The sequence below is a fragment of the Sphaerodactylus townsendi genome, linkage group LG05 (genome assembly GCF_021028975.2).
Source record: "Sphaerodactylus townsendi isolate TG3544 linkage group LG05, MPM_Stown_v2.3, whole genome shotgun sequence".
In the NCBI taxonomy this organism is placed as follows: domain Eukaryota; kingdom Metazoa; phylum Chordata; class Lepidosauria; order Squamata; family Sphaerodactylidae; genus Sphaerodactylus; species Sphaerodactylus townsendi.
This window is the reverse complement of record NC_059429.1, coordinates 134,892,471-134,919,268: the sequence shown is the minus strand read 5'-3', so window position 1 is coordinate 134,919,268 and position 26,798 is coordinate 134,892,471. Positions and strand designations below refer to the sequence as shown.

General features: G+C 50.0%; 1 protein-coding gene across 1 annotated transcript; it reads left to right on the top strand.

Moving 5' to 3' along the window:
* The first annotated feature begins 1,135 nt into the window (after positions 1-1,135).
* Positions 1,136-26,510, top strand: NSFL1C (NSFL1 cofactor). Its single transcript, XM_048498626.1, has 9 exons — positions 1,136-1,288; positions 9,379-9,476; positions 12,178-12,252; positions 17,751-17,922; positions 19,470-19,562; positions 21,087-21,196; positions 22,103-22,240; positions 24,206-24,370; positions 25,921-26,510. The coding sequence occupies exons 1-9, from the start codon at positions 1,187-1,189 to the stop codon at positions 26,081-26,083; spliced, it is 1,116 nt and encodes a 371-aa protein (XP_048354583.1). The 5' UTR covers positions 1,136-1,186; the 3' UTR covers positions 26,084-26,510.
* Positions 26,511-26,798: the final 288 nt, after the last annotated feature.

Below are 26,798 nucleotides of genomic sequence, written 5' to 3'. Positions count from 1 at the left end.
AGTCTTAGTGAATGCAAATCCTGCGTCTGGGTGGAGTCCATTGTCCATGAACCTAGCACGCCCTTGGCCTTCGATTCTGGTGTTTTTAAGTACTGGTAGCTTAAAAATGTAGGCGCAGAGAAAGGGATTTTAATTCTATAAGTAAGGTTATTCTCTCCCCCCCCCCCCCCAATTAGTTTTCTTACAATGGGGAAATGGCAACCATAAAGCTGCTGACCAAAGAATTCAGGCAGGCCTTAATGCTTACTGTTCTTTTACTATTCCTAACCAGACTTGTAGCAACCCTGAAAAATGCCCCTTGTTCTCAGTCCCAAAGACTATGTGAGCTAAGCTGTTTTTGAGGTCTCAATGTCTCTAACAGTACCTTGAATTTGCCCTTTTCAGATACACGTTTAGGCTCTTTGTCTGGAAAATACGACAACAAAGAACAATACTGATAAGGTAAAGACAGGGCCTTAGTTCACCAAACGTCAATGGGTGGCATACTGACATCTTCCAATAAGAATTTTAGCCAGCCCCAAAAGTTTTGGGAAGGGGAGAATCTCCACCTTTCTACATGATTGATTGATGATGTGGGCATTTTGGGGTGTATTCTTTTCTGCCATTTTGATGTAACCTGTTTTCACCCTATAAAAATAAGAACCTGCTGCCGTCTTAGTGTGGCTCCTCTGATGCTGTCTTGCCCGTTTGTTGGCCGAATAAAATACTTCCTTCATTTTATTCTTTGTTGGCTTGAGCTTTTTGGGCTTAAATGTCTTAAACCGTTACCCTGCTGTAACAAAAACAAGTTTTGTTAATTCTCAGAGTCTCTTCCTTCTTGTTGAAGTTGTCTTGGTGTTTGTGGATTTCAATAGCTTCCCTACGCAGCGTTTATCTTCCACATGGCTACAGCGTGTCTCAAGCGGGAACCTGGAGGTTGGCAACCTTCGTTGTGCAAAGCACCTTCCTCCTCCCGAGGAGTTCCACCCACCACCAACCGGAGTCCCGCCCGGCTTTCAAAACCGCCGCCAGAGCGCCGTTCCCGGTCCCGGCCTGCAGGTGGCGCTGCGCGGGACGCGCTCGTTCCTGGCCGGAGCGCTCTGGCCGACGCACCCTCGCCTGGCGGGCCACACCCGCCTCTTCCGCCCTTCCCGGAAGCAGGGTGCCGAGGCGCGGCCGGAGCGGATTGGCGGTCGCACCGGGCAAGATGGCGGACCGGGAGGAGGCGCTGCGGGAGTTCGTGGCCGTGACCGGGGCCGAGGAGGAGCGGGCGCGCTTCTTCCTGGAGTCGGCGGGCGGAGACCTGCAGGTAGCCCCAGCGGGGGGAGGGGAAGGGGGAGGCCGGGCCCCCCTCCCTCGCGAAGCCCACCCCCCGCAGGACCGCCTTTTGGGGGGAGAAGCTGCCGCCCCCCGTCCCCCCTCTTGCTCCTCCCCCCCGCCCAGGAAGGGGGCTTAGAGACCCCCCAGGACTCCGCCTCCGGGCCCCTTGGCTTGCCCCCCCCACCCTAGCCCATTCAATACCCCTCCCCTGCCTTCTCCTCCCCCACCCCCCGGCCTTCCCGTCTATCTTCCCTGCTGTCCTTCTGTCCGTCAATGAACTGGGCTTGCCAACCTCCCGGCGGGAGCCGCAAACCTCCTGGAATCACGACCCATCTCCAAGCGACGGGGATCAGTTCCTCTGGAGGAGACGGCTGCTTTGGGCGCGGGGAGGGCAGGCTGCAGGGGTGTCCAGCTCTGGCGCTTCAGATGTCCGTGGACTACAATTCCCATCAGCCCCTGCTGGCATGGTCAGTTGTAGTCCAGGAACATCTGAAGCGCCAGAGCTGGACACCCCTGTGGTAGACCCTAGATCAGTGGTGGCGAACCTTTGGCACTCCAGATGTTATGGACTACAACTCCTATCAGCCCCTGCCAGTATGGCCAATTGGCCATGCTGGCAGGGGCTGATGGGAATTGTAGTCCATAACATCTGGAGTGCCAAAGGTTCGCCACCACTGCCCTAGATCAGTGATTCCCCATCTGGGGTATCCCTGCAGGGGTGCCTGCCAAAGCGTTTGAGATCCGTGGGAAAAAATGGCATCAATTGTTTGCTAATATGGGGGTTCAGTTTTAGGGAAAGGTGTTGCCAAGGGGTACAGGAGTGAAAAAAAGACTGGGAACCCCTGCCGTAGAGGTTTTATCGAAGGCTCTCACGGCCAGAATCAGCTGGCTGTTGTGGTTTTTCCGAGCTGAGTGGCCGTGGTCAAGTAGTTTTTGCTCCTAACATTTTGTCACATCTGTGGCTGAGGCATGTCACAGTGAGATGTATTTCTCTCACAGCGTGTCTCTGAAGATGCCGGCCATAGATGTGGGCAAAAACATTAGGAGCAAAAACTACCAGACCACGGCCTCTTGGCCTGGAAAACCCACAATAGCCAGCATACCACATATGCTACGTAAGATACTCCCCTCCACAGACACTACGTCTAATTCTCCAGTAATTTATCAGGTTGGAGTTGGCGAACCTTCCTTGGACTGGTCTCAACCCCCCTCCACACGGATATGCTGTTTCGTCTTAACGGAAGTAAAGGCAATCCATTGCCCTCCCATCCATTGGTTTCCTTTCCAGACAGTATTTACTTTATCTGTAGTTTGCTTTCCCCACCGGGACTCATGGTGCAGAGCGGGGGTTTAAACCTGGGTGTCCCAGATCCCTTGTCTGATATTCTAACCGCTATGCCTGTCTAGTTATGAATTTCCTGCATTGAGAAAAGGGTTGGTGTAGGGGGCCCAGATGTCCCCTTCCAGCTCTGTGAGATGGTCATTTAGGGGTTTTCTTACAAAATCCTCTATCATGTTGGCCGCTGCCAGAGACAGTCGTCACGGTGACTGCTGCCTGAAAGACTCGCGTATCAGGAACAACTGGTTCCCAAAGGCCTCTGCTTCCAGAGAGGTTGGGGTTGTTGAAATTATGAAGCTGCCCCAGGCTGAGGAAGTTGCCAAGCCAGGTGTTTATTCACCAGCGTGCTATCGTGGTTAAGAGCAGGTGCACTCTAATCTGGAGAACTGGGTTTGATTCCCCATTCTGCCGCTTGAGCTGTGGAGGCTTGTCTGGTGAGCCACATTAGCTTGTGCACTCCCGACACATGCCAGCTGGGTGACCTTGGGCTAGTCACAGTTTTCCGGAGCGCTCTCAGCCCCCATCCACCTCACAGGGTATTTATTGTGGGGGGGGGGGGGAGGAGATTGTCAGCCCCTTTGAGTCTCCTTACAGGGGAAAAGGGGGGATATAAATCCAAATTCTTCTTCACATTTGCCTCAAAATACAGAGGCCTTTTCCGAATTCCCTGTATTTTATATTGTGATGGTAATATATTGTGCCAGTTTTACAGATACTATTGAACTTCTGTCAACTATATTCTGCTTCACATGAAGGTGATAGTTCAGTCAGTTGGAGTGCAGTGGTGGAGAAAACCATGTGCTTCCGCATTTGAATATAGTCGCAAACAAATATGAGAATTATCGTTCATTTTTACACGTTGCCTTTGTCAAAGCCATTATTTTGTACGCTATTGGACATGGTACTTGGATGCAAGAGCATTTGTGCCAAAATGTATTTTTACTTTCAAACGGATGGGGAGAGCAGGGACACCGGTGGAGCATTCAACAGCAAAGAAGGTCCAGCATGCTTTGTCCTCTAGTGGAGGAACATACAATCTACTAATATATTTATGTGAAACAAAGTACAACCAAAAACGGGCAGTCACTTTTGGCTTCTATCATATTGAGTTATTCTATTTGTATACTGCCCTCCCCCAAACGGCTCAGGGTGGTGAACAATAACGGCAAACATCAGTAATCATACATCAGACTTCAAAACATCAATAAATATAGCATTATAAACAACAAAATCATAAACTGTAAAACATCAGCGAACATAGCATCATAAATGATCAACATAGATCAGTGATGGCGAACCTTTTTGAGACCGAGTGCCCAAATTGCAACCCAAAACCCACTTATTTATCGCAAAGTGCCGACACGGCAATTTAACCTGAATACTGAGTTTTCAGTTTAGAAAAAAAAACAGTTGGCTCCAAGGCGCATGTTACTCAGGAGTAAGTTTAGTGAAGCAACCATGCAACGCTTCAAATAATTAAATCACGATCCTAGGAGGGTTTACTCAGAAGCAAGCCCCATTTCCAGCAGCCGAGCTTACTCCCAGGTAAAGGATCATGCCCAGACCAGCCTAGGTGTGTGTGTGTGGGGGGGTGATTTTCCACCCTCCTCCCACGTGATAAAGTCTGTGTGAAAGTGCCCACAGAGAGGGCTCTGAGTGCCACCTCTGGCACCCATGCCATAGGTTCGCCATCACTGACATAGATAAACATGAATAAGGTGACTTTTCCCCTTCTGTAGCCTAGGACTACAGAAAACACAATGGCCTAAGACTAACCCTCAAAGCAACCTACAGTAGCGTTAGTACGAAAAGCCTAGCCTAGCGACTAATCTAAAAAATACAGTATCACATCACTAAACTAAGCCTAAAACAAACCTAACTATACCTAGCACTGGTTCTATAGAAATTACAAACAATACAATAAGCACACTTGTGCATCTGGAACACCCTAGAGACCAGACAAGAGAGAGTCTTAAGTTTGCATTCAAGTTACAGTTACGCCCAGAGGTGGGATCCAGCAGGTTCTCACAAGTTCCCGAGAGTAGGTTACTAATGATTTGTGTGTGCCGAGAGGGGGTTACTCATTGGTGATTTTGCCACGTGATTTTTGCCTTAGTTACGCCCCTCCTCTCAGCAGTAGCGTGCAGAACTTGGAGCAGTCTAGCAGGAGGTGCACCGGCGTGCGTGGCAGCCTGCGCCTGCATGCATTCGTTTCCCGCCCAAGGACCGGCGCAGCGGCTGCGTCCTTGACACAACCCCGCCCAGGAATGCCCCGCGCTTCCATCGCAATGCCCGCCCACAGCCCTCGTTGTGTCCTCCCCGCCCAGCCCCATTGGCGCTACGCCACAGTTTGAATCCCACCACCATGGGAACCTGTTACTAAAATGTTTGGATCCCACCACTGGTTACGCCCAATACTAAAAATGTTTTGTGTACAACATTGGGGGAGGGTTTAATTTACATTCCAGGTCATCTTCCTTTCCAGTAAATACATTATGAGCTGATTGAAAGCAATCAATTAGAAACCCTTCTCCAGTTCCAAGCACCTTATTTAGCTGTGCATCCTTGGGGTGGGAAATGCCAACTGTGACATGGCAAAGACGCATTCTAAATTAGGGGATAGTTTCAGAAGGCAACCGTGTTGGTTTGCAGCAGAGCAGCTAGATCTGAGTCCAGTATCACTAGACCAGCAAGATTTTTGAGAGACCATGCTTCCTTTTATCATTTTATGTTATTTGTTGTCTGCGTTTCTCCCAGGTGCTCAAGGTGGATTACACATAGTGCGAGCCAGTCCAGACACAAAAATGGGACATTCAGTAAGCAATGCGCTAGAATTTTTGAAGTCTGGAACCTCCAGAAACAATTGGAACATGGCATTAAGTATTCACATGATGCATTAAGCAGTACAAACGTTGTATAAATAGAATCCCACTTATGAGAAGGTTAACAATTCAGTATAGAATATAGCCATTTATCCAAGCTCATTTGTAGAGCCATTTTGTGCAGAGCAAATCATCCCAAAAGACGGAAGCCACAAGAGAGAAAACCACGTGTGCAGCCAGGAGTTGACTTTGCCTGTTTGTGGGTTGGCACCTGCAAAAGCCCCTGCTGACTCGAACAAATCTGTTGTGGTGCAGTAGAGGGATAGAGACAGCCCAGAAATAAGATGGGCAGATACCTTAAACTGAGCCCCGTTACAGATGGGCAGCCAGCGGAGAGTCTGCAGAATGGGAGTCATATGCATGCTGTATCCAGCTCCCGATAATAGCTGAGCTGCTGCAATCTGGACCAGTTGGACTTTCCAAGTGGATTTTCAAGGGAGACCAATGGACAATGCTTTAGAACAGGGGTCTGCAACCTGCGGCTCTCCAGATGTTCATGGACTACAAATCCCAACAGCCCCTGCAGTCTCTCCAGGTGTTCATGGACTACAAATCCCATGCTGGCAGGGGCTAATGGGAATTGTAGTCTATGAACATCTGGAGAGCCGCAGGTTGCAGACCCCTGCTTTAGAAGAAGAAGAAGGAAGAGGAGGAGGAGGAGTTTGGATTTATACCCCGCCTTTCTCTTCTGTAAGGAGTCTCAACAGGGCTTACAAACTCCTTTCCCTTCATCTCCCCTTGTGAGGCAGGTGGGGCCAAGAGAGTTCTGAGAGAACTATGACTGGCCCAAGGAATGTAGAGTGAGGAGACACTCCACCAGGAATGTAGAGTGAGGAGACAAAACTCGTTCTCCAGGTTAGAGTCTTCTGCTCATGTAGAGGAGTAGGAAATCAAACCCGGCTCTTCAGGTCAGAGTCCACCTGTTCTTAACCACTACACCACGTTGGATCTATGTAGTCTAGTACTGATGTTACCTTATCATGAATCCAGGTGACCAGGTCAGCCATATCAAGACTGAGGGGGGGGGGGCATTTTATGAGCTAGGCCAGTGGTGCCGAACCTTTGGCACTCCAGATGTTATGGACTACAATTCCCATCAGCCCCTGCCAATTGGCCATGCTGACAGGGGCTGATGGGAATTGTAGTCCATAACATCTGGAGTGCCAAAGGTTCACCACCACGGAGCTAGGCTGAGTTGGTAGAAGCCTTGTTTATCCAGTAATACAGTTGATCCAGTATGACCCCAAAACTTTTAACTGAGTCACCAACGGTCAGACGAACTCCCATCAAAAGTGGGGAGAACAGTGACATTCAAGACCTCTTCCTTTTCCACCTCTATCTTTTCCAAATGTAGTTTCAGTTTGTTCACTTTATGCCAGTGGCCCACTTTGGCCAGACAGCAATTCCGAACCTCAGCTGCACCACCTGGAAATTGGGACAAGGTATCATCATTGGACAAGGCATTCAGCTATCGCCAGCAGTGGGTGGCCGATACTTCACAGCAGGACTGCTTGTTCGAGACACATCCTTGAAAGGATCTCCAGTTTCCTTCTGTTAACCTGAGGGCCATTTCACAAGTCATTAGTTTTTAGCCTGCAAAATAACAGCGTGTGCCGAGCCCTTAATGGAAGAAGAGACCTCTGCCCCTCCCAGTCTAGAGAGAGCGATTTGGCTCCCCTTTCGGATGCGTTTTAGATCATTAGCACGCCTCAACAATATTCTTTCTATCTCCTTGAGAAATACATTAGACCCATTTTCCTGAGAGCAATACTGAGAAGTCACAGCCGCAATGGCTATGTGTGATTCCCAAGGCAAATAATAGAGATTATAATAGATGACGAAACATAGATTTTCATATATATTTTTAAATCCACTGTATTAGCCTTATATAATACCGTTTCCCCGAATATAAGACATCCCCTGAAAATAAGACGTAGTAGAGGTTTTGCTGAAGTGCGAAATATAAGGCATCCCCCGAAAGTAAGACGTAGCAAAGTTTTTGTTTGGAAGCATGCCCGATGAACAGAACACAGAAAAATAAGACATCCCCTGAAAATAAAGACGTAGTAGAGGTTTTGCTGAAGTGCGAACTATAAGGCATCCCCCGAAAGTAAGACGTAGCAAAGTTTTTGTTTGGAAGCATGCCCGATGAACAGAACACAGAAAAATAAGACATCCCCTGAAAATAAGACGTAGTAGAGGTTTTGCTGAAGTGCGAAATATAAGGCATCCCCCGAAAGTAAGACGTAGCAAAGTTTTTGTTTGGAAGCATGCCCGATGAACAGAACACAGAAAAATAAGACATCCCCTGAAAATAAGACGTAGTAGAGGTTTTGCTGAAGTGCGAAATATAAGGCATCCCCCAAAAGTAAGACGTAGCAAAGTTTTTGTTTGGAAGCATGCCCGATGAACAGAACACAGAAAAATAAGACATCCCCTGAAAATAAGACATGGCGCATCTTTGGGAGCAAAAATTAATATAAGACACTGACTTATTTTGGGGGAAACACGGGTAGGACATGCAAAAGATATAGGTATTTTATTTCATTTGTTCATAGCCTTTCTCTGCAACATGGAACCCAAAGCAACTTATATTACTCTCTTGTGCTCCATTTTCTTCCCATAATCCAATGAGGTAGGGTTAGGCTGAGCATATGTGAGTTCCTGAAGATCACTGTGTGAACTCTCATGGGAGAAGGGGAAATCTAAAAGAAGATAGTTCAGTCAGTTGGGGGTGCAGCAATTCAGAAAGTTGTATGTTTCTGCTTAAGAATTTAGTCCTGAACAAATATGAGAATTATCATTCATTTTACACCTTCAGCTATTGTTTTGTGCATTATCGAGCATGGTACTTTGATACAAGAGCATTTATTCCAAAATGTACTTTTACTTTCAAATGCATGGTGGGGTTGGGGGTTTGGAGAGCTGGGCTGGATAGGCACCCCGGCGGAGCATTCAACAACAAAGAAGGTCCAACGTGCTTTGTTCTGTGGCGGAGGAATATACAATCTACTATCATCTTTATGTGGAACAGAGTGTAACACTGGATTGAATTCTCTAAGCCCGCTTCCGCACATGCAGAACGGTGCACTTTCAATCCACTTTCAGTGCACTTTGCAGCTGTGCGGAATAGCAAAACCCACTTTGCAAACAGTTGTGAAAGTGGATCGAAAGGGCATTATTCTGCATGTGCAGAAGGGGCCCAAGGCACGGATGAAGAAGAAGAGGAGGAGTTTGGATTTATACCCCACCTTTCTCTCCTGTTAAGGAGACTCAAAGTTGCTTACGATCTCCTTTCCCGTCCTCTCCCCACAACAGACCGGTCGGTGGGGCTGAGACTAGCCCAAGAACTGTGACTAGCCCAGGGTCAAGCGAAAGGAATGTAGGAGTGGTGAGACAAACCGGATTCTCCTGATTAGAGCCCACTGCTCTTAACCACTACACCAGAGGTCTGCAACCTGCGGCTCTCCAGATGTTCATGAGCTACAATTCCCATAAGCCCCTGTCAGCATGGCCAATTGGCCATGTTGGCAGGGGCTGATGGGGATTGTAGTTCATGAACATCTGGAGAGCCGCAGGTTTCAGACCCCTTCACTACACCATGCTGGATATCAAACATGTGGCCCCTGGCTCCTTGAAGGGGCTTATTTGGCCTGCGGGCCAGCTGAGGCAACCTCCCCCCAACCCGCTCCTAGCTAGCCTGGTGATCTCACAAGGAGCCATCTCTGAATGCACCGTGTCTTCAGGCTCTGCATCAAAGTCCTCAGTCGCAGGGGCTGGCTCGTGACTCTTGCCGTCTTCACTGGTCTTGAAAATCCGTGCTGTTTCTGAGACCCTGCTGCGATTCCCTCTTTCCAGATCGCCCTGGCCAGTTTCTATGAAGATGGCGGGGACGAGGACATAATCACGCTCCCACAGCCAGCACCCAGCTCCGTTACCAGAGGCACTGCACCCAGGTAAGGCGCGCCCGACTCACCTGTGGGGATGTCTGCATGTCAGGCCCGGGCGAGGCTGCCACTGGAACCGCAGAGTCATCGCATATTCTCTGCTCAAAATCCCTGCCAGATCCCTTCTCAGAAGGACAGCTGCCCCGATTCTGTGCGGGAGGGCAAAGAGGATAAGCTGGAATAATGTCACGCAGGCGTGCCTGTTTGGGTCCTTGGGAACGCTTCTTCAGGGTGGTTGCAAGGGAGTTTTTAAAACAGTAAATGGAAAAGTCTAGCACAGTGTTTCCCAACCTTTTCGATGTCGCGGTACCCTTGACCTCGCCCTTCATATCTCAGGGTACCCTTGAGGTTCATTTGATTTTTTTTTTTTTGCATTTTAGGGTCCCCCCCCCCCCCATCTTTTGCCTGTAGGTTGGTTGGCTTAAGTGTGTCACTTCCTCGTTTACGTGCATGAAAGACCCCCTGACCCTTTGCAAACGGCAATTCCACACTGTTGGCACTTGATTCTTTGTTGAGGGCCTTGGGAGTGTTTAGTCTGGGGAAGAGGAAAGGGAACATGACGTCTCCGTTTCAGAGCTGTCAGAGGAGGCCAGGGAGGTGTTCCTGTTGGCCATAGAGGACAGAACTCGCTATTATGAGTTATAAATTGTGAGGAGAAAGGTTCCGACTTGATATTGGGGGGAAAATTTACAGTAAGAGTTGTGCAACAGTGGAATTATTATTATTATATTGATACAAAAACAGTTACACACAGCAAACAAGATCAATATGCTGGATTTTGTATTACATCACACGTCGGACACTTCCCAAGCATCTAGGACTGTGTGATGTAGCGACAAATAATGCCCGCAGAGCCGAGTAGGGTGGCCTTTTGCAGCTGACATATGGTGATTTTGTCAGCGCCAATTGTTTTTAAGTGCCGTCCAAGGTCTTTAGGCACTGCACCCAGTGTGCCAATCACCACTGCGACCACCTTTACTGGTTTGTGCCAGAGTCTTTGTAGTTCAATCCTTAAATCCTCGTATCGTGTAAGTTTTTCCAGTTGCTTCTCATCAATTCTGCTGTCACCAGGAATTGCAACATCGACTATCCACACTTTCTTTTTTTCCACTATCGTGAGGTCAGGAGTATTGTGTTCCAAAACTTTTGTCAGTCTGAATTCAGAAGTCCCAGAGTAGTTTTACGTGCTCATTTTCAGTGACCTTTTCAGGTTTGTGATTCCACCAGTTCTTTGTCACAGGCAGATGGTAGTTGTGGCACAAGTTCCACATTATTATTATTATTATTATTATTATTATTATTATTATTATTATTATTATTATTATTATTATTATTATTATTATTTATTTTTTATTTTTTATTTATTTTTTATTTTTTATTTTTTATTTATTATTCATATTATTTTATTACTATTATTATTATTATTATTTTATTATTAATTAATTAATTAATTATTCAATTTAATAGACCGCCCTACCCCCGAAGGGCTCAGGGCGGTTCACAAAACAATCAACATTTGAATACAGCAAATGGTTTCAGTTAAAACAATAAATAAATTAAACATTAAAACACTAGCAGCAGTGATCTTCCACAATTAAGATAAGTAGATGATGTCCGGCATTAACCCCCCGGGAGGGGACTGGCCGATATTCAGTCAGCAGATGACAAAGCTGTCAGGAGCAACAAAGAAGGGCAGACTCAGCGGCCAGCCTCACCAAAGGCCTGGTGGAGCAGCTCGGTATTGCAGGCCCTGCGGAACTCCCCGAGGTCCCACAGGGCCCTAACAGATGGAGGAAGAGCGTTCCACCAGGCAGGGGCCAGAGCTGTAAAAGCCCTGGCCCGGGTAGAGGCCAGCCGCATCATGGAGGGACAAGGGACCACCAGTGAATTCGCCTCTGCTATCTATAGAAGGGGTGAGCTCCTCCTCACTGGCGATCTTTAAGCAGCGGCTGGACAAACGCTTGCCTGGGATGCTCTAGGTCAGGGGAGTCCAACGCTGGCGCTTCAGATGTTCATGGTCTACAATTCCCATCAGCCCCTGCTGGCATGGCCAACTAGCCAGAGTCGGACACCTCTACTGTAGGCTGATCCTGGTTGAGCAGGGGGTTGGATTAGATTCAGTGGTGGCGAACCTTTGGCACTCCAAATGTTATGGACTACAATTCCCATCAGCCCCTGCCAGCATGGCCAATTGTAGTCCATGAACATCTGGAGAGCCGCAGGTTGCAGACCCCTGGAGAGCCATGTTGGAAGGGGCTGATTGGCCATGCTGGAAGGGGCTGATGGGAATTGTAGTCCATAACATCTGGAGTGCCAAAGGTTTGCCACCACGGGTTAGATGGCATAAACGGCCCCTTTCCAACTCTATGATTCTGTGATCGTCTCTGTGGTGTCCGCTTTGAGCTATAGTAAATCAAATGCAGATAAATATAATGTGATAGAAAGTGTGACACAAACTTGCAAACTCTCAAATACACGAAAATACAAAATGCGAGTACATAAATGGATTATCCCCTCCCCTTCCCTTCCTGCTTGCAAAGTGCTGTTCGTGCTGTCCCTGATGATCACAACGCCTCGTTGTGTTGTATCTGCAACTCTTTGTTTGCCCCGGACTCCCCCGTCCTTTGGCACTGTGCAGCAGGATCAGACCTTTGACGGCAGGAAGGGAGGAAAGCTGCCCTTCATTTCCCCCTTTTCTTTTCTCCTCCAGTGACCACAGGGTGACATCATTCCGAGACCTCGTCCATGCTCAGGAAGAGGAGGAAGAGGAGGAGGAAGGGCAGAGGTCAGTGACTGCTTGAATATGCATGACTTTTCTCTTTTCTAGGGAAGGAGCTGGGCTGAAATGCCTGCCTCGGTCAGAGGCCCTCCGGAATCTGGCCGTGCGAATGTTTTCATGCCGAGGCGGCTATAGAAATCCCTGGCCGGGGGTGGGGCCCGTGGGGAAAGCATCTGCTGGGTGTGGGGGTGACCTTCCCAGCCTTTGTTCAAAGCCCATTCATTCCAGACCTTGCATAGTAAGCGGCCGCTTTCTGGCGAGTTGGAGCAGCCGCCTATTGTACTCCGGCGGGGCTGTACATAAGAGCATAAGAACAAGCCTGCAGGATCAGACCAGAGTCCATCTAGTCCAGCTCTCTGCTACTCGCAGTGGCCCACCAGGTGCCTTTGGGAGCTCACATGCAGGATGTGAAAGCAATGGCCTGCTGCTGCTGCTGCTCCCGAGCACCTGGTCTGCTAAGGCATTTGCAATCTCAGATCAAAGAGGATCAAGATTGGTAGCCATAGATCGACTTCTCCTCCATCAATCTGTCCAAGCCCTTTTTAAAGCTATCCAGGTTAGTGGCCATCACCACCTCCTGTGGCAGCATATTCCAAACACCGATCACACGTTGCATGAAGAAGTGTTTCCTTTTATTAGTCCTGATTCTTCCCCCCAGCATTTTCAATGGATGCCCCCTGGTTCTAGTATTGTGAGGAAGAGAGAAAACTTTCTCTCTGTCAACATTTTCTACCCCATGCATAATTTTATGGACTTCAATCATATAAGAACATAAGAACTAGCCTGCTGGATCAGACCAGAGTCCATCTAGTCCAGCACTCTGCTCCTCGCAGTGGCCCACCAGGTGCCTTTGGGAGCTCACATGCAGGATGTGAAAGCAAGGGCCTGCTGCTGCTGCTGCTCCTGAGCACCTGGTCTGCTAAAGCATTTGCAATCTCAGATCAAGGAGGATCAAGATTGGGAGCCATAGATCAACTTCCCCTCCATCAATCTGTCCAAGCCCTTTTTAAAGCTTTTTAAAGCTATCCAGGTTAGTGGCCATCACCACCTCCTGTGGCAGCATATGCTTTTAAAAGAGAGAGGCGGGTGCTGGAGAGGTTCTGGTTCTGGTAGTAAGGACAGAAGGTCCAAGGGTTGTGTAGAATCCTCCCCCCCCCCCCGCTGAAGAGTCTGTTTTCAGTTAAGAAGAGAGATGGGTAAAAGGGGGGGGGGGAGGGCGTGACATATGCGCAGAGAGTTGCCAAAGGACTTTTTCTCCCTCTCCCAAAATACTAAAACTCGAGGGCATACAACGAAGTTGCTGGACAAAGGAAATACTTCTTTACTCAGTTTCTGATCAACATGTGGAATTTGCTGCACTGAGATTTAGCAATGGCCGGAGGTGTAGTTGGTTTGAAGAAGAAGAAGAGATTGGATTTATATCCCCACTTTGTCTCCTGTAAGGAGACTCGAGGTGGCTTACAAACTCCTCCCCCTTCTCCCCTCACAACAAACACCCTGTGAGGCAGGTGGGGCTGAGAGAGCTCCGAAGAACTGTGACTAGCTCAAGGTCACCCAGCTGGCGTGTGTTGGAGTGCACAAGCTAATCTGGTTTACCAGATAAGCCTCCACAACTCAAGTGGCAGAGCGGGGAATCAAATCCAGTTCTCCAGATTGGAGTGCACCTGCTCTTAACCAGTACACCATGCTGGCTCTCCAAGGGGATTAGGCAGATTTTTGGACACGTCTCTCAGTCTCTACTAGCTGTGTTGACGAAAAGGAACCTCCACATTCAGAAGTAGTCAGTCTCTGAATCCCACTGCCAGGAGGCAACAGCTAAGGAAGGCCTTAGCGTCTGTTCTGGGTTGTTGGCGGGGGCAGTGGTGGGATCCAAAAATTTTAGTAACAGGTTTCCATGGTAGTGGGATTCAAACTGTGGCATAGGGCCAATGGTGCGTGGCGGGGCACGACGGGGGCTGGGCGGGGCACAAAGGGGGCGTGGCCGGGCATTCCAGGGGCGGGGCATTCCTGGGCAGGGCTGTGGCAAGGACGCAGCCGCTGCGCCAGTCCTTGGGCGGGAAATGAATGCACGCAGGCGCAGGCTGCCACGCACGCCAGTTCACCTCCTGCTAGACTGCTTCCAGTTCTGCGCGCTACTGCTGAGAGGAGGGGCGTAACTAAGGCAAAAATCACGTGGCAAAATCACCCATTAGTAACCCCCTCTCAGCACACACAAATAATTTGTAACCTACTCTCGGGAACCTGTGAGAACCTGCTGGATGATCCCACCTCTGGGCGGGGGGCTTTATTTCCGCCAAGGGCCATTTGGATATTTATAGCATCAATTGTAGGCCGTACAAAATTATCAATTTAAAAATTCGCCTGCTATATTTGGTCAAACGCTTAATTAACTCCCAGTGTGATGGCTGGCAACCTCTAGCATCCAAATAGAAGTCAAAGTTCTCCCTGTTAATTTGCTGCAAACTAGTGGGGGGGTGGGGGCAGAGCCAGGGGCTTTGTATATTCTACTAGCACAGGTGAGAGGCTGAATGTGGCACGTGCTGGGGCTTTGGGGTCGCTTCTCTGCCCGGCTGACGTGGCACAGGGGCAGCGGCTCCTCCCTGGCTGAGCCGCACCCCTCTGGAGGCTCCTCCCACCTTGGCATTCGCTGCAAGCCCAACGCCCTCTGCTGCTGATCCAGCCCTGCCCAACCCAGGAAGGGGCCCCTGGCCTTATTCATAGCTGCAGGGAAGTACCGGGGCCGAGAGCCTTGGCGAAAGAGCCAGGGGAGCCTTTGGAGAGCTGCCGCCACTGTCCCCTTTGCGCAAGGCGCAGCTTTCATGGACGGGGAGGCCGTGTCTGCTCAGATGTCAATAAAGTCCTCGGGAAGCCCTCCTTGTCGTCTCCTTGAGGTGCCCGATTTCCGGGCGCGGGAGGGACGAGTGGCGCCGGCCCGGCCCAAACCATTTCCACTCCAGAGCCTAAATTTAGTTTGCATTTTTAGGACCTAAATTTAGGCTCTGGATGGAAAATACAGTTTGCATTTTGAGGTCCTGAGAAATGCAAACTAAATTTAGGCTGCGGAGCAGAGTGAAAATGCACGCTCACAGATATGAACACAAACTCCAGCAACGGAACGGTTTTGTGGAAGTTAACGTTGTGAATTATGCACACGCAGAATATGGCTGCCTCAGCTGACGAGGCTGCGCTGGGCCTGCTAGTCCAGATTGGCACAGTGGTGGGTAGCTTCCCCAGTTGGCATGGCCACAGTCTGCTTACCAGCCCAGCCCAGCACTGGCTAGGGGGTGGCGTGGCTGCTGCAGCTGGCAAATCCACAGCAGGTTTACCAGCCCAGATGGGCTCTAGGGCAGTGATGGCGAACCTACGGCACAGGTGCCAGAGGTGGCACTCGGGGCCCTCTCTGTGGGCACGCACGCACAGAGTTCGTCATGTGTGGGGCAGAAAATCACATACCCTCCACACACACCTAGGCTGGCCTGGGCCACTGAGCACGACATGCACACACCATGGTGAGCAGGGAGGACTCGGCTGGCGGGCCTGGTGCCTGTGCTCTGGGTGGCTGCTGCCGGGGGGGAGGGGGTGCAGAGGAGGCAGAGATGCTAGAGATGCCCAGAGCAGTGCACGCGGGACTTGCTGGAGGCTAGAGCAGGCTGGCCCCTGCTGGAGCGAGTGGGGCGGAGGAAGAGGGAGCCAACCGGTTTTTTTCTAAACCAAAACCTCAGCATTCAGGTTAAATTGCCGGGTTGGCACTTTGCGATAAATAAGTGGGGTTTGGGTTGCAGTTTGGGCACTTGGTCTCGAAAAGGTTTGCCATCACTGCTCTAGGGCAGGGGTCTGCAACCTGCGGCTCTCCAGATGGTCAGGGACTGATGGGAATTGTAGTCCATGAACATCTGGAGAGCCGCAGGTTGCAGACATAAGAACAAGCCAGCTGGATCAGACCAGAGTCCATCCAGTCCAGCTCTCTGCTACTCACAGTGGCCCACCAGGTGCCTTTGGGAGCTCACGTGCAGGAGGTGAAAGCAAGGGCCTTCTGCTGCTGCTGCTGCTCCTGAGCACCTGGTCTGCTAAGGCATTTGCAATCTCAGATCAAGGAGGATCAAGATTGGGAGCCATTGGTAGACCCCTCTCTAGGGGAAGTAATCAGCACTTGGGATGGAGTGCCTGCCTTAAATGGCAAGCCCCCCAGCAGGCTCACTAGCCTAGATCAGCACAGGGGGAGGGGAGGGGTGGCTGCCTCAGCTGGCAAGCCAGCCTGCAGTGGGATCGCCAGCCAAGATTGGCACAGGGGGGTGCTTGCCCGGGCAATTGGGAGTGAGGGCGATGTTTCCTCAGCTGGCTCGCCAGACTGATTAGTCCTCTCAGGGGGCCCGATGGCGTCATACTTGACACCTTCTTTAGATTATCTTGCACGAGGCAGCATGTCTAACGTTTTTATTCTGTGAGTCTACAAGTTCCCTCCAGGTATGCCCTGCTACGCACTTGGAGGCCCGTCCTGCCCTTGCCAAACTCAGCCGCACGTGTGCACAACACCCCCCATCCCGCCAGGGCCTTTGTTAGAACATAAGAACTAGCCTGCTGGATCAGACCAGAGTCCATCTAGTCCAGCTCTCTGCTACTCGCAGTGGCCCACCAGGTGCCATTGGGAGCTCACCTGCAGGATGTGAAAGCAATGGCCTTCTGCTGCTGCTGCTCCCGAGCACCTGGTCTGCTAAGGCATTTGCAATCTGAGATCAAGGAGGATCAAGATTGGTAGCCATAGATCGACTTCTCCTCCATAAATCTGTCCAGGCCCTTTTTGAAGCTATCCAGGTGAGTGGCCATCACCACCTCCTGTGGCAGCATATTCCAAACACCAATCACACGTTGCATGAAGAAGTGTTTCCTTTTATTAGTCCTAATTCTTCCCCCCAGCATTTTCAATGAATGCCCCCTGGTTCTAGTATTGTGAGAGAGGAAAATTTATCCCTGTCAATGTTTTCTACTCCATGCATAATTTTATAGACTTCAGTCATATCCCCCCTCAGACGTCTCCTCTCCAAACTAAAGAGCCCCAAACGCTGCAGCCTCTCCTCATAAGGAAGGTGCTCCAGTCCCTCAATCATCTTGTTGCCCTTCTCTGCACTTTTTCTATCTCTTCGATATCCTTTTTGAGATGTGGCGACCAGAACTAAACACAGTACTCCAAGTGCAGTCGCACCACAGCTTTATATAAGGGCATGACACATCTTTGCAGTTTTATTATCAACTCCTTTCCTAATTATCCCCAGCATAGATGATAAGGCTGCAGTAAAGGGTATAAATTACAGGTGGGAAAGTACCAATGGGAACACATTTTTACAGCAATAGTTTAGCAGCAATCGCACCACGGCTTTATATAAGGGCATGACGATCCTTGCAGTTTTATGATCAACTCCTTTCCTAATGATCCCCAGCACAGAGTTTGCCTTTTGTTGCACACTTTGGTAAGGTCGGATCGCGAGGCTCTGCTCTCTGCCGTGCAGGTTTTATGCTGGTGGATCTGAGCGCAGCGGGCAGCAGATCGTCGGCCCCCCCAGGAAGAAGAGTCCCAATGAGCTGGTGGAGGATTTGTTCCGTGGGGCCAAAGAGCACGGCGCGGTGGCCGTCGACAGAGCTGCTAAGAGCCCGGGGGAGAGCAGCGGCAGCAGGCCAAAAGTAAGCGAGGCGGGGGGGCTCTGTTGAGATCCGCCCCAGACAGGTCTCTTCCCTCCCCTCCGCCATCCAACATCAGCTTTTGTTTAATGATTATGCCACAGGGACTTGGCTCCTTTTAAACATTCTTTTTTTAAACGTATAGATCACCTTTTCACTAATTGTGTCTGAGGTAGTGTGCAATTATTTATTTATTTATTATTTATATTTGTATACCGCCCTCCCCAAAGGCTCAGGGCGGTGTCCATCAACATTAAAACAATTTAAAACATCTACATAATTTACATAAAATAATATATAAAATACTAACTACAGATGGCTATATTATACTATAAAATACTAAACAACCCCTCCTTCCCCCTTTATGTACTCCCGGGAGGCCAGATGTTCTTATGGCGGAGTTGACATCATCCCGGCTAGCCAAACACCTGGCGGAACAGGTCCGTTTTACAGGCCCTGCGGAAACTTTGTAAGTCCCGCAGGGCCTTGATCTCACCTGGAAGCCTGTTCCACCAGGTAGGGGCCAGAGCCGTAAAGGCCCTGGCCCTTGTAGAGGCCAGCCGGATCGCCTTGGGGCCAGGGATCACCAGTAGGTCCGCCTCCAATGAGCGGAGGGGCCTAGAAGGGCGATATAGGGAGAGACGGTCCCTCAGGTAAGCAGGGCCAAGGCCGCTTAGAACAGTTTGGATTCATACCACCCCCTTTCTCTCCTGCAAGGAGACTCAAAGGGGCTTGCAATCTCCTTTCCCTTCGCCCCTCAACAAATACCCTGTGAGATAGCATGTGTGGGAGTGCACAAGCTAATCCGGTTCACCGGATAAGCCTCCACAGCTCAAGGGGCAGAGCAGGGTATCAAACCCGGTTCTCCAGATTAAAGTGCACCTGCTCTTAACCACCACGCCACGCTGGTTCTCAGGTAAGCTGATCTTGTTAGATTTCAAAAGTAGCCCCGGGTTGGTTAGTTGTATAGGAAACCACTCAAGAAGTCCAGGGTCACTATGTAGAGGCAGGCAACGGCAAACTGTTGGAAACATTGATCCAGCCCTAAATACCATGTTTCCCCGAATATAAGACAGTGTCTTATATTAATTTTTGCTCCCAAAGATGCGCTATGTCTTATTTTCAGAGGTTGTCTTATATTTCTGTGTTCTGCTCATTGGGCATGCTTCCAAACAAAAACTTTGCTACATCTTACTTTCGGGGGATGCCTTATATTTCGCACTTCAGCAAAACCTCCACTACGTCTTATTTTCCGAGGATGTCTTATATTCAGGGAAACAGGGTAGGAGTCTGTCGGGGGAGGAAATTGCAGGGGGGTTTATTACGGAAGTTAGGTTATTCCAGGAACACCCTCCCCCCCCTTCCTAAAGACAGAGATGTCAAAAGTGTGGGATTTCTTGGCCTTGCTGAGTTTTTTTTGGGGGGGGGGAGGTTGTGTCGATCTGCTTCTTATCTGTCGGGGCTGCAGGGAGCCGATCAGGAGCAAGCGGCGACTTGTTTGGCTCCCCGCAGCCCTTTCTAACAGTCGCCGGCTGTTTTCTTTCTTGCAGCCCTTTGCGGGCGGAGGGTACCGTCTCGGAGCTGCCCCCGAGGAGGAGTCTGCTTATGTGGCCGGAGAGATGAGGCACAACGCGGCCCAAGATGTGAGTGTTTTTTTCCAGCTGTGTGGGATCACGCAGGAGTCCTTTTCGGTCCACAGACGGTGAAGAGGAGTGTCTCTCTCTGTGACCTCTTCTGTAGGATTGTAGTAGAGGGAGAAAGGGTAGTAGAGGGAGAAAGGGTTGCCTGTACGTCTGCCCCCCCCCCTTGCTTTTTTGGGCTCCAACTTACCCCCCTTTTGAAGGTGTTTTTCCAAAGGGAAACTATATCATTTAAGAAGGATATTGACGAACTGGAACACGGAGGGCAACCAGAATGGTGAAAGGTCTGGAATCCGTGCCCTACGAAGAGAGGGCATGCTGGCAGGGGCTGATGGGAATTGTAGTCCATGAACATCTGGAGAGCCACAGGTTGAAGACCCCTGCTTTAGAAGAAGAAGAAGGAAGAAGAGGAGGAGGAGTAGTTTGGATTTATACCCCGCCTTTCTCTTCTGTAAGGAGTCTCAACAGGGCTTACAAACTCCTTTCCCTTCATCTCCCCTTGTGAGGCAGGTGGGACCAAGAGTTCTGAGAGAACTATGACTGGCCGAAGGAATGTAGAGCGAGGAGACACTCCACCAGGAATGTAGAGCGAGGAGACAAAACTGGTTTTCCAGGGGCTGGCAGGGGCTGATGGGAATTGTAGTCCATGAACATCTGGAGAGCCGCAGGTTGCAGACCCCTGTTATAACCTGAGAGGCAGCCTCGCGAAGGAGCCCGTTCCATGGGCGTTGGTGCTGCCTGGAGTCAAACGTCTTTGGCTGATGGATCTTCTTGTTTTTCTCTGTTGACAAAGGGCCTTTGTGTGGCATGTGCAGGTTCTGTCTTGCGGCTTGTGTGTTTGTGTGTGTGTGTATTTTATTTTATGTATGTATTTATTTATTATTCAGTTTTCTATACCGCCCTACCCCCGAAGGCCATGCAGTAGGGCAGTGGTGGCGAACCTTTGGCACTCCAGATGTTAATGGACTACAATTCCCATCAGCCCCTGCCACCATGGTCAATTTCCACATGTTAAGCTGCTATTAAAAGCACAGGGCATTTCCTCCCTTCGGGCCAGCTGCCAGCCTTAGTGCAAGAAAAGCTAAAAGGAAGATATTAAAAAATAAAATAAAGGTTAGACATGGAGCACTTTGCCTTGAATTCCCCTACCGCCTTTCTCAATGCCCGGTCAAGCTCTTCAGAAGAAACCCTGACGTAGGTAAAATCAATGAAGTCACAGTCAACATCTAGTGTGCCAACTGTTCCAATGGAGTAGGTTCCTTCCTTTTTGTAATGGAATTTCCCTGTGCTGCGGTGGAGCAGTATGGTATGCAGCACAGCCAGCAATTGGCCATGCTGGCAGGGGCTGATGGGAACTGTAGTCCATAACATCTGGAGTGCCAAAGGTTTGCCACCACGGCAGTAGGGTGCAGCTGTTTAGGTTTCCGTGCCGTCCTCGCTCTCTTGTGTAATTAGCCTGGGTGGGAAGGGGTGTCTTCGTGGCAGGGAGCTTCCACCGGAAACGGTTCTGCTCTCGGTCTCCTGCAGGTCCACGTAGTCCTGAAGCTGTGGAAGAGTGGGTTCAGCCTCGATGGTGGAGAGCTGCGCAGCTATCAAGACCCGTCCAACTCCCAGTTTTTGGAATCGATCCGCAGAGGGTAACGGCGCACGGGGGGGCTGGGAACCAGGGTTGGGAGCAAGTTGTTCCAGGTCTGAGATTCTGTATGCAAGGCGTCCCCAGCAGGCACCCTCGTGTTTCCCAAGTGTTTTCAGAAGGTGGGTGGAGCCGGGTGAGACTTTTGCCCAGCACAGCTTCTGATTGGCTCTGTAGATTTTTAAAAAAATGTTGCTTTGGCAGCTACTTTCACCAGATCAGAAGGATCTTCACAGTGTGACGGACTGTCAACTTTGGCAGCTTTTTTGCTCTGTGTAAATTCCAAAGGTGCCCGGAAGCTTGAAAAGGCTGGGGACCCCTGTTCTGTGCCCTTGCAGAACATCCGTGCTAAAGAGGCCCCCATCCAGAGGCGTAGCTATAAGGGGGTGGGGGGCAGAAAATCGCCCCCCAGTGTCCCCCCTCCTCTTCCCCCTGCCCCCCCACTTACCTTTGTTTTATTATTATTATTATTATTATTATTATTATTATTATTATTATTATTATTATTATTATAGTTAGTTAGTTAGTTAGTTAGTTAGTTAGTTAGTTAGTTAGTTAGTTAGTTAGTTAGTTAGTTAGTTAGTTAGTTAGTTAGTTAAATTTAGTATACCACCCTGTCCCTGAAGGGCTCAGGGCGGTGTACAGATAAAACATCAGCTAAAAACATACATATGTTTAAAGCACCCTGGTGGGAACTACACTTCCCAGGAGTCCTTGCGAGGCTCACAAGATCTCCTGGGAAGTGTAGTTCCCACCAGGTGGCCTTTTTCTACACCAGGAAGTTTAGTTCCCACCAGACCGGGGGGGGGACATAGGCGCCATTTTGCCCCACTAGGCCTCTGCCCCCATCCCATTCCGTCTTGCTGAGGGAAGGGTTGGCCAAACTTTCCCTTCCTTTTCCTTCCTGCAGAGAGGTCCCTATGGAGCTTCGCCGGTTAGCACGTGGCGGACAGGTGAACTTGGATCTGGAAGACCACCGTGACGAGGATTTTGTGAAGCCGAAAGGATCCTTCCGGGCTTTCGCTGGAGAAGGGCAGAAGCTGGGCAGGTGAGCAGCCGGCAGGCGTAAGCATCTCCTCTGGTGTACTCGAGAAAAGAAGACAGCACACCTATAGCCCTCACGGTCGCAGAGCAAAGCTTCAAAAATGTTCGTCTGTTGTGGGTTTTCTGGGCTGTGTGACTGCGGTCCAGTAGCTTGTGTTCCTATCGTTTCGCCTGCATCTGTGGTCAGCGTCTTCAGAGGCCGGAGTAAGCCCCACTGAAACTCTCGAGGCGGAAGGAGCCGGTCGCTGTTAGTTTCGGCACCGAGCGGCTGGTCCTTCCACCACCAGAAATTAGAATGTTTGTGAACGTTTTGTTAATAACTGCAGTCGCTCGGTCTGCTGGCAGAACGGGGCAGGTGGAGTTCTTAGCCTGTCCTGCTGGAAACTGGTTTAAAATGATTAATTCTTTGAACCTGGCTGGGAGACTGATGGATTCTCAGTGAACTCCCTCTTTGGGTCTTCTGCAATTCAAAGCCCACCTCCTAGATCCTTCTACTGGGGATAATTAGGAAAGGAGTTGAGAATAAAACTGCAAGGATTGTCATGCCCTTATATAAAGCCGTGGTCCGACCGCACTTGGAGTCCTGTGTTCAGTTCTGGTCGCCACATCTCAAAAAGGATATCGAAGAGAGAGAAAAAGTGCAGAGAAGGGCAACGAGGATGATTGAGGGACTGGAGCACCTTCCTTATGAGGAGAGGCTGCAGCGTTTGGGACTCTTTAGTTTGGAGAGGAGACGTCTGAGGGGGGATATGATTGAAGTCTACAAAATTATGCATGGGGTAGAAAATGTTGACAGAGAGACATTTTTCTCTCTTTCTCACAATACTAGAACCTCACAATACTAGAACAATACTAGGCATTCATTGAAAATGCTGGGGGGAAGAATTAGGACTAATAAAAGGAAACGTTTCTTCACACAACGTGTGATTGGTGTTTGGAATATGCTGCCACAGGAGGTGGTGATGGCCACTAACCTGGATAGCTTTAAAAAGGGCTTGGACAGATTTATGGAGGAGAAGGGGCTGATGCTGGAAGGGGCTGATGGGAATTGTAGTCCATAACATCTGGAGTGCCAAAGGTTCGCCACCACTGTCCTAGTCCAATGGTCTACCCATGGTGGCAAACCTTTGGCACTCCAGATGTTATGGACTACAATTCCCATCAGCGGAGGAATCAAATCCAGTTCTCCAGATTGGAGTGCACCTGCTCTTAACCACTACCCCATGCTGGCTCTCCAAGGGGATTAGGCAGATTTTTGGCCACGTCTCTCAGTCTCTACTAGCTGTGGTGACTAAAAGGAACCTCCACATTCAGAAGCAGTCAGTCTCTGAATCCCACTGCCAGGAGGCAACAGCTAAGGAAGGCCTGGCTGGCAGGGGCTGATGGGAATTGTAGTCCATAACTACAATTATGCAGCAGTGGCATAGGAGGTTAAGAGCTCGTGTATCTAATCTGGAGGAACCGGGTTTGATTCCCAGCCCTTCTGCCTGAGCTGTGGAGACTTATCTGGGGAATTCAGATTAGCCTGTACACTCCCACACACGCCAGCTGGGTGACCTTGGGCTAGTCATAGCTTCTCGGAGCTCTCTCAGCCCTACCTACCTCACAGGGTGTTTGTTGTGAGGGGGGAAGGGCAAGGAGATTGTCAGCCCCTTTGAGTCTCCTGCAGGAGAGAAAGGGGGGATATACATCCAAACTCCTCCTCCTCCTCCTCCTCCTCTTCTTCTTCTTCTTCTTCTTCTTCTTCTTCTTCTTCTTCTTCTTCTTCTTCTTCTTCTTCTTCTTCTTCTTCTTCTTCTTCTTCTTCTTCTTCTTCTTCTTCTTCTTCTTCTTCCTCCATAACATCTGGAGTGCCAAAGGTTCGCCACCACTGGCTCATGCTTTAAGAGGCACTAGGGATGAGATGTGCTCGTCCCAGCCCCGAACTGGCCACATGCTTTCTAAGCTCCCTCTCCGCCCTTTTCCGCAGCACTGCCCCCCAGGTCATGGGCTCGAGCTCCCCAGCACAGCAGGCGGAGAACGAAGCGAAGGCCAGCTCCTCCATCTTCATCGATGAGTCGGAACCCACCACCAACATCCAGATCCGGCTGGCGGATGGCGGGCGTCTTGTCCAGAAGTTCAACCACAGTCACCGGTACGAGGGCCGAAGGGCGGTCCGGATTGCGTGCAGCGGGAGAATGTGTGAAGCTGGGTGCATGTGCGCAATTTTACGGTGCGCTCATGAGTGCCTTTTTTTTGGTAGTAGTACTTATCAGTGGATTGCTCAGTCTTGTCGGATCTTGGCTGCTAAGCAGGGTCGACCTTGGTTAAGTATTTGGAGGTCAGACCGCTGAGGAAGTCCAGGGACACAGCGTGGTGTAGTGGCTAAGAGCAAGCGGATTCTAATCCGGAGAACCAGGTTTGATTCCCCACTCCTCCACCCGAGGCTTATCTGGTGAACCAGATCTGTTTCGGCACTCCTACATTCCTGCCGGGTGACCTTGGGCTAGTCACAGTTCTCTCAGGACTCTCTCAGCCCCACCTGCCTCACAAGGTGTCTGCTGTGGGGAGAGGAAGGGAGAGGAGCTTGCAAGTTACCTTGAGTCTCCTTACAGGAGGGAAAAGTGAGCTGAGAGAGCTCCAAAGAACTGTGACTAGCCCAAGGTCAGCCAGCTGGCATGCACTGGAGTGCCCAAGCTAATCTGGTTCACCAGATAAGCCTCCACAGCTCAAGTGGCAGAGCTGGGAATCAAACCCGGTTCTCCAGATTAGAATGAACCTGCTCTTAACCAGTACCCGGAACTGAAGCCGTGTTATATATGAATGTATATGTGCATGCAGACACACACATATGAGAGAGAGAGAGAGAAAACTGGCACTTTTTTGAACCAAACGAATAGCTGGTGCAGAGAGTATAAAATGCAGGGCTGCAGCGCCATCTGGAATTTTTATTAATTTATTTATTTATTTATTTATTTATTTATTTATTATCATATTTATAGACCGCCCCATCCCCTGAGGGCTCTGGGCGGTGAACAACAAATTAATACCACATAAACAGTAAATAATTAATATAAATAACATCATTAAAACATAAAATTACAGCGTTCTACCAAACCCACTTGCCGTCCAGTATTAAAACTATCATTAAAACCCTCCCAGAGTTTTTTATACCGCCCTACCCCCAGAGGGCTCAGGGAGGTGAGCAACATATTAAAACAACAAGTAATTAAAAACCATTTAAAATAAAGACAGCGGTTAACATATAAAAACAGCGTCAGCAATAAATCTCTGCTAAAACCTTCCCAAAAGAGGGGGGGGGGGTCCCATAGATGGTAAGGGACCCCAACATAGGAGACTAGAATAGAAAGGGGGAGGACACATCAGCGGCCGGACATTCCAAAAGCCCGGCGGAACAACTCCGTCTTACAGGCCCCACGGAACTCACCAAGGTCCCGCAGGGCTTGGACAGCTGGAGGAAGAGTGTTCCACCAGGCAGGGGCCAGGGCCGTAAAAGCCCTGGCCCGAGTGGAGGCCAGCCGCTGAACGCAGAGGCCTAGAAGGGACATATGGGGTAATGCAGTCCCAAAGATACGAGGGTCCCAGGCCGCGTAAGGCCTTGAAGGTCCACACCCACACCTTGAAGATGATCCAGCCAATGACCCAGCCAATGTTGTTTGTGTCCCTTTTTTTGGCCCCGGGCAGGATCCGTGACATCCGGCTCTTCATTGTGGACGCCCGGCCGGCGATGGCCGCCACCAGCTTCGTCCTGATGACCACCTTCCCGAACAAAGAGCTGTCGGACGAGGACCAGACCCTGAAGGAAGCCAACCTCCTGAACGCCGTCATCGTCCAACGGTTCATTTAGCAGCCGCCGCTGGCCAGCCACGCGCCTCTCTCATGTAGCCCTGCCGGCGCGCCCGGCGCGGTGCGACCCCACGGCTGTGTCACGGGCTTGGGTTCTGGGCTCTCTTCGGTTGGACTCTGTAGTTGCATTTCCCATGATTATTATTTTTTTCCGTGCTGATTGATGGACTTTAAAAAAAATTGAAACCAAACACAGACTTTTGAGCGGAGCAGCCGCCTCCCATTGCGTCTGCTGCACACACCCGCACTGGATAACTTACGGGAGCAGGTTACCGCGCCATCCCGGGCGTGGGCGTGGGGGGGGGGGGGCAAAGGTTGTGTGACCACTCCTCCTTTCCCGCCCTGCGGTGGGCTCTAAATTCTTCTCTTCAGTGTATTAAATAAAGAGCACCCCCGATCAGGGGCCTGTTGTCTTGGTTGCCAACGAAGTCGCCTCGGGGTGCTGGTGTTCTGCGCGTGTACGGAGGTCAGGTCATAGGAGGGCTCACGCTTTCTCTCCTGCCTCTTCACCCCTTCCCAGACATCATTCCCCAGCCATCTCCTGTCCACCCCTACTAGAGAAGGCCAAGATTTCCTGGCTTAAGGTCTCTTTAGACAGTGATGGCGAACCTTTTCGAGACCGAGTGCCCAAACTGCAACCCAAAACCCACTTGTTTATCGCTAAGTGCCAACACGGCAATTTAACCTGAATACTGAGGTTTTAGTTTAGACAAAAC